We start from the raw sequence: 17,232 nt of genomic DNA, 5'->3' as shown, positions 1-17,232 counted from the left end.
GAGAGTGGAGAGAGAGACGCACAGACTCCAAATATACAGCAGCAGCAGCAGCATGCATCGTCAGGGTCGGGATAGAACCCACGACCTCCTGCGTACCAGGCGAGGTCGTCAACATCTCCTAGCCACCGTGATGATGATGATGATGAGAGACGCAGACTCCAAATAGCAGCAGGCATCGTCAGGGTCTGCCTCGAACCCACGACCTCCTGTAGACCAGGCGAGGTAGTCAACATCTCCCAGCCACCGTGATGATGATGAAAGAGAGAGACACGCAGACTCCAAATATACAGCAGCATGCATCGTCAGGGTCGGGATCGAACCCACGAGATACTGCGTACCAGGCGAGGTAGTCAACATCTCCTAACCACCGTGATGACGATCAGAGAGAGAGACGCAGACTCCACATATACAGCAGCAGTCTATGGGTCTCTGTGTGGTGAGTCTATGGGTCTCTATGTGAGTCTATGGGTCTCTGCGTGAGTCTGTGGGTCTCTGCGTGAGTCTATGGGTCTCTGCGTGAGTCTATGGGTCTCTGCGTGAGTCTACGGGACTCTGCGTGAGTCTATGGGTTTCTGTGTGTGAGTCTATGGGTCTCTGTGTGAGTCTATGGGTCTCTGCGTGAGTCTATGGGTCTCTGCGTGAGTCTACGGGACTCTGCGTGAGTCTATGGGTCTCTGTGTGTGAGTATATGGGTCTCTGTGTGAGTCTATGGGTCTCTGCGTGAGTATATGGGTCTCTGCGTGAGTATATGGGTCTCTGTGTGAGTATATGGGTCTCTGTGTGAGTATATGGGTCTCTGCGTGAGTCTACGGGTCTCTGCGTGAGTCTACGGGTCTCTGCGTGAGTCTTCGGGTCTCTGTGTGACCACGGCACTTGCCCCACCCAAGTCGTAGAGACTACGCGGGGGAGCTTTGTATTTGTCGTGGCTGCGTGCGCGTGACCGCGTGGGCCGGTGAACTCCACATGCCTCTGGCCGATTTCACTTCCCTGCCCTGAGTCTCGTGACGCCAGAAACACACACAACACGTACACACACACACCACATACACACACAACACGTGTACACACACACACACCACGTAAACACACACAACACGTAAACACACACACACCACATACACACACACCACATATACACACACACCACACGTATACACACACCACGTGTACACACACACCACGTAAACACACAACACGTGTACACACACCACACACCACACGTACACACACACACCACACGTACACACACACACCACATACACACACACACACCACATACACACACACACACCACATACACACACACACCACGTACACACACACACCACGTACACACACACACCACGTACACACACACACCACATACACACACACACCACATACACACACACACCACATACACACACACACACCACATACACACACACCACATACACACACACCACATACACACACACCACATACACACACACACCACATATACACACACACACCACATGCACACACACACCACATATACACACACACCACATACACACACACACCACATACACACACACACCACATACACACACAACACGTATACACACACAACACGTAAACACACACACACACACCACACGTACACACACACACACCACATACACACACACACCACATGCCTCTTGGCCGATTTCACTTCCCTGCCCTGAGTCTCGTGACGCCAGAAACACACACAACACGTACACACACCACCACACACACACACACACGTATATACACCACACACACCACACACAACACGTATACACACACAACACGTAAACACACACAACACGTATACACACACACACCACATACACACACACACCACATACACACACAACACGTACACACACACCACGTATACACACCACATATACACACACACCACATACACACACACACCACATACACACACAATACACGTATACACACACACCACATACACACACACACCACATACACACACAACACGTATACACACACACCACATACACACACACACCACATACACACACACACCACATACACACACACACCACATACACACACATACCACATACACACACACACCACATACACACACACACCACATACACACACACCACATACACACACACCACATACACACACACACCACATACACACCACACACACCACATACACACACACACCACATACACATACACACGTATACACACAACACGTACACACACACACAACACGTACACATACACACACACCACATATACACACACACCACATACACACCACACACACACCACATACACACCACACACACCACATACACACACACACCACATACACACACACACCACATACACACACACACCACGTACACACACACACCACGTACACACACACACCACATACACACACACCACATACACACACACACCACATACATACACACACCACACACACACACCACATACACACACACACCACATACACACACACACCACATACACACACACACCACATACACACACACACACACCACATACACACACACCACGTATATACACACACACCACGTATACACACACAACACATACACACACACCACATACACACACACACCACATACACACACACACCACATACACACACAACACGTATACACACACACCACATACACACACACAACACGTATACACACAACACGTATACACACAACACATACACACACACACCACACGTATACACACCCCACACGTATACACACCACACACACCACACCCACACACCACGTATACACACACACGTATACACACCACACACACCACACACAACACGTATACACACACACACCACACGTATACACACACACGTATACACACCACACACACCACACACAACACGTACACACACACACACCACACGTATACACACCCCACACGTATACACACCACACACACCACACACACACAACACGTATACACACACAACACATAAACACACACAACACGTATACACACACACACACACCACGTACACACACACACCACATACACACACACACCACATACACACACACACCACATACACACACACCACATACACACACACACACCACATACACACACACCACATATACACACACACACCACATACACACACACACACCACATATACACACACACCACAAACACACACACACCACATACACACACACACCACATACACACACACACCACATCCACACACAACACGTATACACACACAACACGTAAACACACACACACACACCACACGTACACACACACACACCACATACACACACACACCACATGCCTCTTGGCCGATTTCACTTCCCTGCCCTGAGTCTCGTGACGCCAGAAACACACACAACACGTACACACACCACCACACACACACACACACGTATATACACCACACACACCACACACAACACGTATACACACACAACACGTAAACACACACAACACGTATACACACACACACCACATACACACACACCCCACATACACACACAACACGTACACACACACCACGTATACACACCACATATACACACACACCACATATACACACACACCACATACACACACACACCACATACACACACACACCACATACACACACACCACATACACACACACACCACATACACACACACACCACATACACACACAACACGTATACACACACACCACATACACACACACAACACGTATACACACAACACGTATACACACAACACATACACACACACACCACACGTATACACACCCCACACGTATACACACCACACACACCACACACACACAACACGTATACACACACACGTATACACACCACACACACCACACACAACACGTATACACACACACACCACACGTATACACACACACGTATACACACCACACACACCACACACAACACGTACACACACACACCACACGTATACACACCCCACACGTATACACACCACACACACCACACACACACAACACGTATACACACACAACACGTAAACACACACAACACGTATACACACACACACACACCACGTACACACACACACCACATACACACACACACCACATACACACACACACCACATACACACACACCACATACACACACACACACCACATACACACACACCACATATACACACACACACCACATACACACACACACACCACATATACACACACACCACATACACACACACACCACATACACACACACACCACATACACACACACACCACATCCACACACAACACGTATACACACACAACACGTAAACACACACACACACACCACACGTACACACACACACACCACATACACACACACACCACATGCCTCTTGGCCGATTTCACTTCCCTGCCCTGAGTCTCGTGACGCCAGAAACACACACAACACGTACACACACCACCACACACACACACACACGTATATACACCACACACACCACACACAACACGTATACACACACAACACGTAAACACACACAACACGTATACACACACACACACACCACGTAAACACACTACACACACACAACACGTATACACACACACACACCACGTAAACACACACTACACGTAAACACACACACACACACCACGTATACACAACACGTGTACACACACACACCACGTAAACACACACATCACACGTATACACACAACACGTGTACACGCACACACCACAAACACACACACCACACGTATACACAACACGTATACACACAACACGTATACACACAACACGTGTACACACACACCACACGTATACACACAACACGTGTACACACACACACCACGTAAACACACACCACGTATACACACACCACACACACCACACACACACCACACACACCAATCACACACCACACACACACCAAACACACACACACACCACACACACCACACACACCACGTGTACACACACCACACACACACCAGAGGGTTGGGGTAGTGATGGGAGTAGGGGTAGTGATGGGGGTAGTGGTAGGGGTAGTGATAGGGGTTGTGATAGTGGTAGTGGTAGTGATGGGGGTAGTGATAGTGGTAGGGGTAGTGATAGTAGTGGTACGGTTAGTGATAGTAGTGGTAGGGGTAGTGATAGTGGTAGTAGGGGTAGTGATGGTAGTGGTAGGGGTAGTGATGGTAGTAGGGGTAGTGATGGTAGTAGTGGTAGTGGTAGTAGGGGTAGTGATGGTAGTGGTAGGGGTTGTGATAGTGGTAGGGGTAGTGATGGGGGTAGTGATAGGGGTAGTGGTAGTGATAGTGGTAGGGGTAGTGATAGTAGTGGTAGGGGTAGTGATGGTAGTAGGGGTAGTGATGGTAGTAGTGGTAGTAGGGGTAGTGGTAGTAGTGGTAGGGGTAGTGATGGTAGTAGTGGTAGTGATGGTAGTAGGGGTAGTGGTAGTAGGGGTAGTGATGGTAGTAGTGGTAGTAGGGGTAGTAGGGGTAGTGATGGTAGTGGTAGGGGTAGTGATAGTGGTAGTAGGGGTAGTGGTAGTAGGGGTAGTGATGGTAGTGGTAGGGGTAGTGATGGTAGTAGTGGTAGTGATGGTAGTGATAGTGGTAGTAGTGGTAGTGATGGTAGTGATGGTAGTAGTAGTGGTAGTAGGGGTAGTGATGGTAGTGGTAGTGATGGTAGTGGTAGTAGGGGTAGTGATGGTAGTAGGGGTAGTGATGGTAGTAGGGGTTGTGATGGTAGTAGTGGTAGTGATGGTAGTGATGGTAGTGATGGTAGTAGTAGTGGTAGTGATGGTAGTAGCAGTGGTAGTAGGGGTAGTGATGGTAGTGGTAGTGATGGTAGTGGTAGTAGGGGTAGTGATGGTAGTAGCAGGATTGTGATTCAGGGCTCGGGCCACGGGTGGCCCTCCTGCAACAGATCAAGTTCCAAAAAGTGTCCCTGAGTGTTGCATCGGGCAAAGTGCAAGTTGGTGTGTGTAGTCGTGAGTGTGTGTGTCTGTGTGTGTGTAGTAGTGAGTGTGTGTGTGTCTGTGTGTCTGTGTGTGTGTGTAGTATTGAGTGTGTGTCTGTGTGTGTGTACATGTGAGTGTGTGTGTGTATGAGTATGGGTGTGTGTGTATGTAAGGGTATGTGTGTATGTAAGGGTATGTGTGTATGTAAGGGTGTGTGTGTATGTAAGGGTGTGTGTGTATGTAAGGGTGTGTGTGTATGTAAGAGTGTGTGTGTATGTAAGGGTGTGTGTGTATGTAAGAGTGTGTATATAAGAGTGGGTATGTAAGAGTGTATGAGTGTGAGTGTGTTTATGTAAGAGTGTGTGTATGTAAGAGTGTGTATGAGTGTGTATGTGTGTGTATGTAAGAGTGTGGGTATGTGTATGAGAGTGTATGAGTGTGTATGTGTGTGTGTATGTAAGAGTGTGTGTATGCCTGTGTGTGTGTATGTGTATGAGAGTGTATGTGTGTGTATGTGTGTGTATGTAAGGGTGTGTGTATGTAAGGGTGTGTGTATGTATGTGTGTGTATGTGTATGAGAGTGTATGAGTGTGTGTGTGTATGTAAGAGTGTGGGTATGCCTGTGTGTTTGTCTAAGTGAACCAAAGAATATTGATTCCCACAGTCACGAAAGCTTCAAATCGAGTTGTAATAGTTCTACTTGAAAGCCCGGATTGTGGACTACTGCACCTTTAGCGCTCGTTCGCAGCAGCGTATCGATCTGCACAAGATCACGTGGCGATGATAAGAGTCGGCAAATCGCACGGAGGGGTTGGCTTGGACGAGGCAATAAAACCGGTTACACGTTTGACCCCCCCCCCCCCGTTTCCTAAGCGTACATTGTGAGCAGAGCCCCCCAATACGCAACCCGTACGCATTTGCCCCCCCATTCCATGTGTACGGACTCAATGGATGGCCCCTTTACAACCGAGATGATGGATGCAAATTCTAGGCTTGAAGCTTTCGTGACTGCAAGGATTCGTATTCTTAGGTTTTTTTCGGTAAAGTCGCGTAGGTAAAAAATGTAAATTAATTAAAGTAAAATAAAAAATAAAATAAAAATCACGACGTTTCGGAGGCAACACAGAAACAAGTATAACCCGTAAAAACAAAGTTTTTCACTATAAATCCTTTATATGCGTGGCGGCTAGAGTCCTCTCGTCCTCTGGCTTGAGATGGCTGCCACCTATGGGTCAGATGATTGCATTGCACCATTAAGCAATTGGTAATTAAATATAATATTTTTGTCCTAAAAAGTGTAAAAATTTGGAAACTTATTTTTCACGAACATTAATTGTCACGCACAACGAGTCTGTGTGGAAAATGTCAGCTCGATTGGATCACTGGAAGAGGGTTAAAAAACGACCGAAAGATTTGCACGGTCCTAAGCAAGCAAGCGAACTTAATATAAAGGATTTAAAAAACCTAAGATGATGGATGCAAAGCTTAGCAATCTTCAGAAAGGGCGTTGACTGCTGTGTTTGCTGACTCTCTGAGTTGCGTTGCATTTCTAAATTGTGTTAAGTTCCATGCCGAAAGCTTCCTTGACACATTTCTTCTCTCTCTCTCTGTGTGTCTCTCACCCAAGCCCCTCTTTGAATTGTACCCCCCCTCTGTGTGCGTGTACACGTGTGTGTGTGTGTGTGCGTGTACACGTGTGTGTGTGTGTGCGTGTACACGTGTGTGTGTGTGTGCGTGTACACGTGTGTGTGTACATGTGTGTGTGTACATGTGTGTACATGTGTGTGTACATGTGTGTACATGTGTGTGTACATGTGTGTGTGTGCGTGTACATGTGTGTGTGTGCGTGTACACGTGTGTGTGTGTGTGTACACGTGTGTGTGTGTGTACACGTGTGTGTGTGTGCGTGTACACGTGTGTGTGTGTACGTGTGTGTGTGTGCGTGTACACGTTTGTGTGTGTGCGTGTACACGTGTGTGTGTGTGTACGTGTGTGTGTGTGCGTGTACACGTGTGTGTGTGTACGTGTGTGTGTGCGTGTACACGTGTGTGTGTGCGTGTACACGTGTGTGTGTGTGTGTGTACACGTGTGTGTGTGTGTGTGTACACGTGTGTGTGTGTACATGTGTGTGTGTGCGTGTACACGTGTGTGTGTGCGTGTACACGTGTGTGTGTGTGCGTGTACACGTTTGTGTGTGTGCGTGTACACGTTTGTGTGTGTGCGTGTACACGTTTGTGTGTGTGCGTGTACACGTTTGTGTGTGTGCGTGTACACGTGTGTGTGTGTGCGTGTACACGTTTGTGTGTGTGCGTGTACACGTTTGTGTGTGTGCGTGTACACGTTTGTGTGTGTGCGTGTACACGTTTGTGTGTGTGCGTGTACACGTGCGTGTACACGTGTGTGTGCGTGTACACGTGCGTGTATACGTGTGTGTGTGTGCGTGTACACGTGTGTGTGTGTGTGTGCGTGTACACGCGTGTGTGTGTACACGTGTGTGTGTACGTGTGTGTGTGTATGTGCGTGTACGTGTGTATGTGCGTGTACACGTTTGTGTGTACGTGTACACGTGTTTGTGTGTGCGTGTACACGTGTTTGTGTGTGCGTGTACACGTGTGTGTGTGTGTGCGTGTACACGTGTGTGTGTGCGTGTACACGTGTGTGTGTGCGTGTACACGTGTGTGTGCGTGTACACGTGTGTGTGTGTACACGTGTGTGTGTGTGGTGTGGTGTGCGTGTACACGTGTGTGCGTGTACACGTGTACACGTGTGTGCGTGTACACGTGTACACGTGTGTGCGTGTACACGTGTACACGTGTGTGCGTGTACACGTGTACACGTGTGTGCGTGTACACGTGTGTGCGTGTACACGTGTACGCGTGTGTGCGTGTACACGTGTGTGTGTGCGCGTGTACTTTTGCAGCTGTTTTAGACTAATTTCAGGGTGCCGATTCCAAATCTGATCTCAGATTTGCTCTATCACATCTCATTTTTATGCTATCGGCATACCCCATTTTCATTGATTTTACCCAAAATTAACTCTGTCACTTATGATTGCAAGTTGTTGCGAGTCAGTGACTGCTTTAGTGTTAAAATATGGTGCTGTATTTTTAGGATAGTGTGTTTATAATATCATTTTATGTAGATATCCACATTGATTTAATATTTTTCTTCCGCAGTTTTTATTGAAAATACAATATTTGATATCTCAAAAACCTGATGTGATAGACAAAAACTGATGCCAGATTTGGAATCAAACCGTTGGAATACCTTATGCCAGAAAAAGTGTATTTCGATTTAAAGCTTCTTTCGTGACTGCAGGGATTCATCTTCTTGGTTCTTTCGGTAAAGTCACGTAGAAGGGAAATAATAAAATAATAAAAATAAAACATAATCAAATATTTATTTTATTATGTTTATTTTTATTATTTTATAATAATAAAACATCAAAAATAAACATAATAAAATCATTATTATGTTTATTTTTGCCAGTAAAAATATAATTGTTTTTTTACCCTTCTATCTGGCAACAAAACTGACACCTTTTGGCGTCATCTGGTCCAACACCATGTGAGACTAGGCTCTAAGGAAAGCTGTCTCAGGTGTGGACCAATCAACTTCAAGGACAGTGCATACATTATCAGAGTTGTTTTTTGTTTGCATTACGACCGCAGGTATTGTGGTCTATGCAAACATGACTCCTCGTAAAAAAAGGTGTCAGTTTTGTTGCCAGATAGAAGGATAAAAAAACAATTATCATATTTCCAATGATTACTCAGTTTGTACCCATCATCACGGTCGAAATGATGTCTGTGTTTGTATATCTGAATGGCTTCGTGTACAATTTTATTGTTTTACCCACGTGACTTTACCGGAAAAAAACCCTAAGAGTATGAATTTCTTGCAGTCACGAAAGCTTCAAATCTAGAATGCGCAGGAGGAGGAGGCCGTGGGTTCGATCGCACGACCCCCTGACGGCTGCATATTTGGAGTTGTCGCTCTCCCCGTGGTGGTCACCGCACGGCAGAAGTCGCAAACGGGTTTTGATTCCTTACCCGTAACCGGCCGCACCAGGGTCGCAAATGGGTACCCTACCCGAAATGAGTGACAAACGGCTACTCACCAGTGACTCACGGCCTACCCGTACCCGTAGCTGGCCGGGTACGGGTAGCCGGGTATCGGGTAGGGTACGGGTATCGGGTACCCGGTTGCGACCCCGGGCCCTGCAGTAAATGTCCACGTGATGACCACGACGACGATGATGACGATGATGATTATGATGACGATGATGATGACGATGATGATTATGATGATGACGATGATGATGATGACGATGATGATGATGACGACAATGATGACGATGATGATGATGATGACGATGATGATTATGATGACGATGATGATGACGATGATGATTATGATGATGACGATGATGATGATGATGACGACGATGACGATGATGATGACGACGATGACGATGATGATGATGACGACGATGATGATGATGACGACGATGATGATGATGACGATGATGATGATGACGACAATGATGACGATGATGATGATGATGACGATGATGATGATGATGACGACGATGACGATGATGACGATGATGATGATGACGACGATGATGATGATGACGACGATGATGATGATGATGACGATGATGATGATGACGACAATGATGACGATGATGATGATGATGACGATGATGATGATGATGACGATGATGATGATGACGACGATGATGATGATGACGACGATGATGATGATGACGATGATGATGATGATGACGATGATGATGATGACGACAATGATGACGATGATGATGATGATGACGATGATGATGATGATGACGATGATGATGATGACGACGATGATGACGATGATGATGATGACGATGATGATGATGATGGACATCAGCACTTCCTCGTGCCTCTCATTTGCTTCTGACAAAAGTGCCGCATGCCTCGGGCTCACACCTTGTCAACAAGCCCCAGAATAGTTTTAGTTCTCGTCGCGATTTGGTTCTTTGCATTGCCCTCGTGTTTGCGTGTCCTCTGTTATTGGAACGTTGTGACCCCGTCGCCTCGGCCGGACATGAGACACACAGACACGCAGAGAGACGCAGAGAGAAGCAGAGACGCACAGAGACACACAGAGACACAGTGAGACACAGTGAGACACAGTGAGACACACAGAGACGCGCAGAGACGCGCAGAGACGCGCAGAGACATGCAAAGACATGCAGAGACATGCAGAGACATGCAGAGACGCGCAGAGACACGCAGAGACACGCAGAGACACACAGAGGCACAGAGATACACAGAGAGACACACACACAGAGACACACACACAGAGACAGACACAGAGACACACACAGAGACACACACAGAGACAGACACAAAGACGCAAGTTGGGGCAAGTGCTGTTAGCGAGCGGCAACCATGTGCTTGACCCCCCACACCTCACGTGACCCCCGCACCCCACGTGACCCCCGCACCCCACGTGACCCCCACACCCCACGTGACCCCCACGCCCCACGTGACCCCCACACCCCATGTGACCCCCTCACCCCACGTGACCCCCACACCCCACGTGACCCCAACACCCCACGTGACCCCCACGCCCCATGTGACCCCCTCACCCCACGTGACCCCAAACCACACCCCACGTGACCCCACACCTCACGTGACCCCCACACCCCACGTGACCCCCGCACCCCACGTGACCCCACACCTCACGTGACCCCCACACCCCACGTAACCCCACACCTCACGTGACCCCCACGCCCCACGTGACCCCCGCACCCCACGTGACCCCCGCACCCCACGTGACCCCCTCACCCCACGTGACCCCCACGTGACCCCCACACCCCACGTGACCCCCACGCCCCACGTGACCCCCACGCCCCACGTGACCCCCACACCCCACGTGACCCCCACGCCCCACGTGACCCCCACGCCCCACGTGACCCCCTCGCCCCACGTGACCCCCACGCCCCACGTGACCCCCACACCCCACGTGACCCCCACACCTCACGTGACCCCCTCACCCCACGTGACCCCCTCGCCCCACGTGAGCCCCACACCCCACGTGACCCCCACACCTCACGTGACCCCCTCACCCCACGTGACCCCCTCGCCCCACGTGACCCCCTCGCCCCACGTGACCCCCTCGCCCCACGTGACCCCCACGCCCCACGTGAGCCCCACGCCCCACGTGACCCCCGCACCCCACGTGACCCCCGCACCCCACGTGACCCCCTCACCCCACGTGACACCCTCACCCCACGTGACCCCCACACCCCACGTGACCCCCACGCCCCACGTGACCCCCACACCCCACGTGACCCCCTCACCCCACGTGACCCCCTCACCTCACGTGAGCCCCACACCCCACGTGACCCCCACACCCCACGTGACCCCCACACCCCACGTGACCCCCACACCTCACGTGACCCCCTCACCCCACGTGACCCCCACACCTCACGTGACCCCCACGCCTCACGTGACCCCCACACCCCACGTGACCCCCTCCCCCCACGTGACCCCCACACCCCACGTGACCCCCACACCTCACGTGACCCCCTCACCCCACGTGACCCCCACACCTCACGTGACCCCCTCACCCAACGTGACCCCCACACCCCACGTGACCCCCTCGCCCCACGTGACCCCCACACGTGACCCCCACACCCCACGTGACCCCCACGCCCCACGTGACCCCCTCGCCCCACGTGACCCCTGCACCTCATGTGACCCCCGCACCTCACGTGACCCCCGCACCCCACGTGACCCCCGCACCCCACGTGACCCCCGCACCCCACGTGACCCCCTCACCCCACGTGACCCCCGCACCCCACGTGACCCCCGCACCCCACGTGACCCCCGCACCTCACGTGACCCCCGCACCCCACGTGACCCCCGCACCCCACGTGACCCCCTCACCCCACGTGACCCGGGCTGCCTGGGGGTGCCGCTGTAGGGGTCGCGACTTCAGCGTCGACTGCCTCGCAGCGCTCGCTACTTCCTACTCTCGCTCTGATGCAACCGGTGTTTGTATGTGTGTACACGTGTGTATACGTGTGTACGTGTGTACGTGTGTACACGTGTGTGTGTGTACGCGTGTACACGTGTGTGTGTATGCGTGTACACGTGTGTGTACGTGTGTACACGTGTGTGTGTGTACGCGTGTACACGTGCGTGTACACGTGTGTGTACGTGTGTACGTGCGTGTACACGTGTGTGTACGTGTGTACGTGTGTGTACACGTGTGTGTACGCGTGTACACGTGTGTGTACGCGTGTGTGTACGCGTGTACACGTGTGTGTACGCGTGTACACGTGTGTGTACGCGTGTACACGTGTGTGTACGCGTGTACACGTGTGTGTACGCGTGTACACGTGTGTGTACGCGTGTACACGTGTGTGTACGCGTGTACACGTGTGTGTACGCGTGTACACGTGTGTGTACGCGTGTACACGTGTGTGTACGCGTGTACACGTGTGTGTACGCGTGTACACGTGTGTGTACACGCGTGTACACGTGTGTGTACGCGTGTACACGTGCGTGTACACGCGTGTACACGTGCGTGTACACGCGTGTACACGTGCGTGTACGCGTGTACACGTGCGTGTACACGCGTGTACACGTGCGTGTACGCGTGTACACGTGCGTGTACGCGTGTACACGTGCGTGTACGCGTGTACACGTGCGTGTACGCGTGTACACGTGCGTGTACGCGTGTACGCGTGCGTGTACGCGTGTACGCGTGCGTGTACGCGTGTACGCGTGCGTGTACGCGTGTGTGTACGCGTGTGTGTACGCGTGCGTGTACGCGTGTACGCGTGTACGCGTGTGCGCGTGTACGCGTGTGCGCGTGTGCGCGTGTGCGCGTGTACGCGTGTGCGCGTGTGCGCGTGTGCGCGTGTGTACGTGTGTGTACGTGTGTGTACGTGTGTGTACGTGTGTGCACGTGTACACGTGTGTGTACGCGTGCGCGCGTGTGTGTGCGTGTACGCGTGCGCACGTGTGTGTGCGTGTACGCGTGCGCACGTGTGTGTGCGTGTACGCGTGTGTGTACACGTGTGTGTGGGGAGCGGTGGTGCAGCGGTTAGCGCTGCGCTACGAACCCGGCCACCCGAATTCGATTCCCGCTCACGGCCAAAACGTTGGGTGACGATTATCTGAACCAGTCCTGGGCCTCCCCTAGGTCGACTCGGCCTCAAATGAGTACCTGGTGTGTGCGGTGTGTAAATATCGCCACTGGGGAGACAAAGGCGGCCTGGCGTGGTGCTAGTCACCCACCCCCTCGTGTGCCGTGCCGGCCTTCATAGGTGCTCGCAAACAGCACTTGCCCCACCAGCGTGTGAAGGCTACACGGGGGATCTTTGTCTTTGTGTGCGTCACAGACGAAAGGCATCCCGGACCTCTCTCGCCATGGCCTTCCTGCAGGCGCTGTTCAAGTACATCGATGAAAACCAAGAACTCTACGTGAAGGTGAGTTAGTGAGAGTGAGTGAGTGTGTGAGTTAGTGAGTGTGTGAGTGTGTGAGTGAGTGTGCGGGTGAGTGTGCGAGTGAGTGTGCGAGTGAGTGAGTGTGTGAGTGTGTGCGAGTGAGTGAGTGGGTGGGTGGGTGAGTGTGTGGGTGAGTGAGTGGGTGGGTGAGTGAGTGTGTGTGTGAGTGTGTGAGTGAGTGAGTGTGTGAGTGAGTGTGTGGGTGAGTGAGTGTGTGAGTGAGTGAGTGAGTGGGTGAGTGAGTGAGTGTGTGAGTGTGTGTGTGGGTGTGTGAGTGTGTGTGTGAGTGAGTGAGTGTGAGTTTGTGAGTGTGTGAGTGAGTGTGTGAGTGAGTGAGTGTGTGAGTGTGTGAGTGAGTGTGCGGGTGAGTGTGCGAGTGAGTGAGTGTGTGAGTGTGTGCGAGTGAGTGTGCGGGTGAGTGTGCGAGTGAGTGTGCAAGTGAGTGAGTGTGTGAGTGTGTGCGGGTGAGTGTGCGAGTGAGTGTGCGAGTGAGTGAGTGTGTCAGTGAGTAGGTGAGTGTGTGGGTGAGTGAGTGAGTGTGTGAGTGAGTGTGTCAGTGAGTAGGTGAGTGTGTGGGTGAGTGAGTGAGTGTGTGAGTGAGTGTGTCAGTGAGTAGGTGAGTGTGTGGGTGAGTGAGTGAGTGTGTGAGTGAGGACTTCCCCCCCCCTCCCATGTCTCACCCCCCGTGTCTCACCCCCCCCCCCCGTAGCGTCTGTCCGAGTGGGTGGCTGTCCCCAGCGTGTCCGCGTGGAGCGAGAGTCGCCCCGAAGTTGTCCGCATGGTGCAGCTGGCGGCCCACGAGGTCACAAGGCTCGGAGGCAGCGTGGAGCTCGTGGACATCGGCACGCAGACGGTGCGGGAGACACGGGGAGACACGGGGAGACACGGGGAGACACGGGAGACACGGGGAGACACGGGGAGACACGGGGAGACACGGGAGACACGGGGAGACACGGGAGACACGGGAGACACGGGGAGACACTGGGGAGACACGGGAGACAGGGGGAGACACGGGGGGAGAAACGGGGAGAGACACACGGGGAGAGACACACGGGGAGACACGGGGAGACACGGGGAGACACGGGGAGACACACGGGGAGAGACACACGGGGAGACACGGGGAGAAACGGGGAGACACGGGGAGAGACACACGGGGAGACACGGGAGACACGGAGACACGGAGAGACACGGGAGACACAGGGAGGGACAGGGAGACACGGGAGACACGGGAGACACGGGGAGACACGGGAGACACGGGGAGACACGGGGAGACGCGGGGAGACGCGGGGAGACACGGGGAGACGCGGGGAGACACGGGGAGACACGGGGAGACACGGGGAGACACGGGGAGACATGGGGAGACACACACGGGGAGACACGGGGAGACACGCACGGGGAGACACGGGGAGACACGGGAGACACGCACGGGGAGACACGGGGAGACACGGGGAGACACGGGGAGACACACACGGGGAGACACGGGGAGACACACACGGGGAGACACGGGGAGACACACACGGGGAGACACGGGGAGACACGGGGAGACACGGGGAGACACGGGGAGACACGCACGGGGAGACACGGAGAGACACACGGGGAGAGACACACAGACATACTGACCCTGACACACGCACACAGACACACGTACACCCTGACACACGTACACACGCACCACGTACACACTGACACACGTACACACACGTGACGTACACACTGACACACGTGACGTACACACTGACACACGTACACACACACACACGTGACGTACACACTGACACACGTACACACGTACACACTGACGTACACATTGACACACGTACACACTCACACACGTGACGTACACACTGACACACGTACACACGTACACACGTACACACTGACGTACACATTGACACACGTACACACACGTACACACTGACACACTCACACTGACACACTCACACTGACACACTCACACTGACACACTCACACTGACACACTCACACTGACACACACACACTGACACACGTACACACTCACACACGTACATGTGACACACACGTACACACACGTACACACGTGACGTGCCGCTCTGCTAGATGCCAGACGGCTCCCAGCTGGCACTGCCCCCCATCCTGCTGGCGACGCTGGGCACTGACACACACGTACACACACGTACACACACGTACACACACATACACACACGTACACACTGACACACGTGACATACACACACGTACACACACGTACACACGTACACACTGACACACGTGACATACACACACGTACACACACGTACACACGTACACACTCACACACGTGACGTACACACACGTACACACGTACACACTCACACACGTGACATACACACACGTACACACACGTACACACGTACACACTCACACACGTACACACACACACGTACACACGTGACGTGCCGCTCCGATAGATGCCGGATGGTTCCAAGCTGGCGCTGCCGCCCATCCTGCTGGCGACGCTGGGCACGGACCCGTCCCTCAAGACGGTGCTCATCTACGGCCACCTCGACGTGCAGCCGGCGCGTCTCGACGACGGCTGGGACACGGAACCCTTCACCCTCACCGAGAAGGACGGTGAGGACCCATCGCCCGCTCACTCGCTCACCTAGCCACTCGCTCGACCGCTCGCTCGCTCACTCACCCAGCCGCTCGCTCGCTCGCTCGCTCACTCACTCACTCACCCAGCTACTCACTCACCCAGCCACTCGCTCGACCGCTCGCTCGCTCACTCACCCAGCTAC

At 52.5% G+C, this 17,232-nt stretch overlaps 1 protein-coding gene across 1 annotated transcript in view; it reads left to right on the top strand.

Annotated features, from left to right (window-relative positions):
• LOC133363061 (cytosolic non-specific dipeptidase-like) overlaps positions 1–17,232 on the top strand; it is a 44,880-nt gene that overhangs the window by 9,276 nt on the left and 18,372 nt on the right. The window contains exons 2-4 of the mRNA XM_061582071.1: positions 14,369–14,456; positions 15,184–15,327; positions 16,903–17,065. Of these exons, the coding sequence (XP_061438055.1) occupies positions 14,397–14,456; positions 15,184–15,327; positions 16,903–17,065 (367 nt within the window). The 5' untranslated portion in view covers positions 14,369–14,396. The remainder of the gene's footprint in view (positions 1–14,368; positions 14,457–15,183; positions 15,328–16,902; positions 17,066–17,232) is intronic.

Source organism: Lethenteron reissneri, unplaced genomic scaffold (assembly GCF_015708825.2).
Source record: "Lethenteron reissneri isolate LAM-NWPU_2019-01 unplaced genomic scaffold, ASM1570882v1 scaffold_1639, whole genome shotgun sequence".
In the NCBI taxonomy this organism is placed as follows: Eukaryota; Metazoa; Chordata; class Hyperoartia; order Petromyzontiformes; family Petromyzontidae; genus Lethenteron; species Lethenteron reissneri.
Note: the sequence above shows the minus strand (reverse complement) of the source record. Positions and strands in the feature narration are given on the sequence as shown.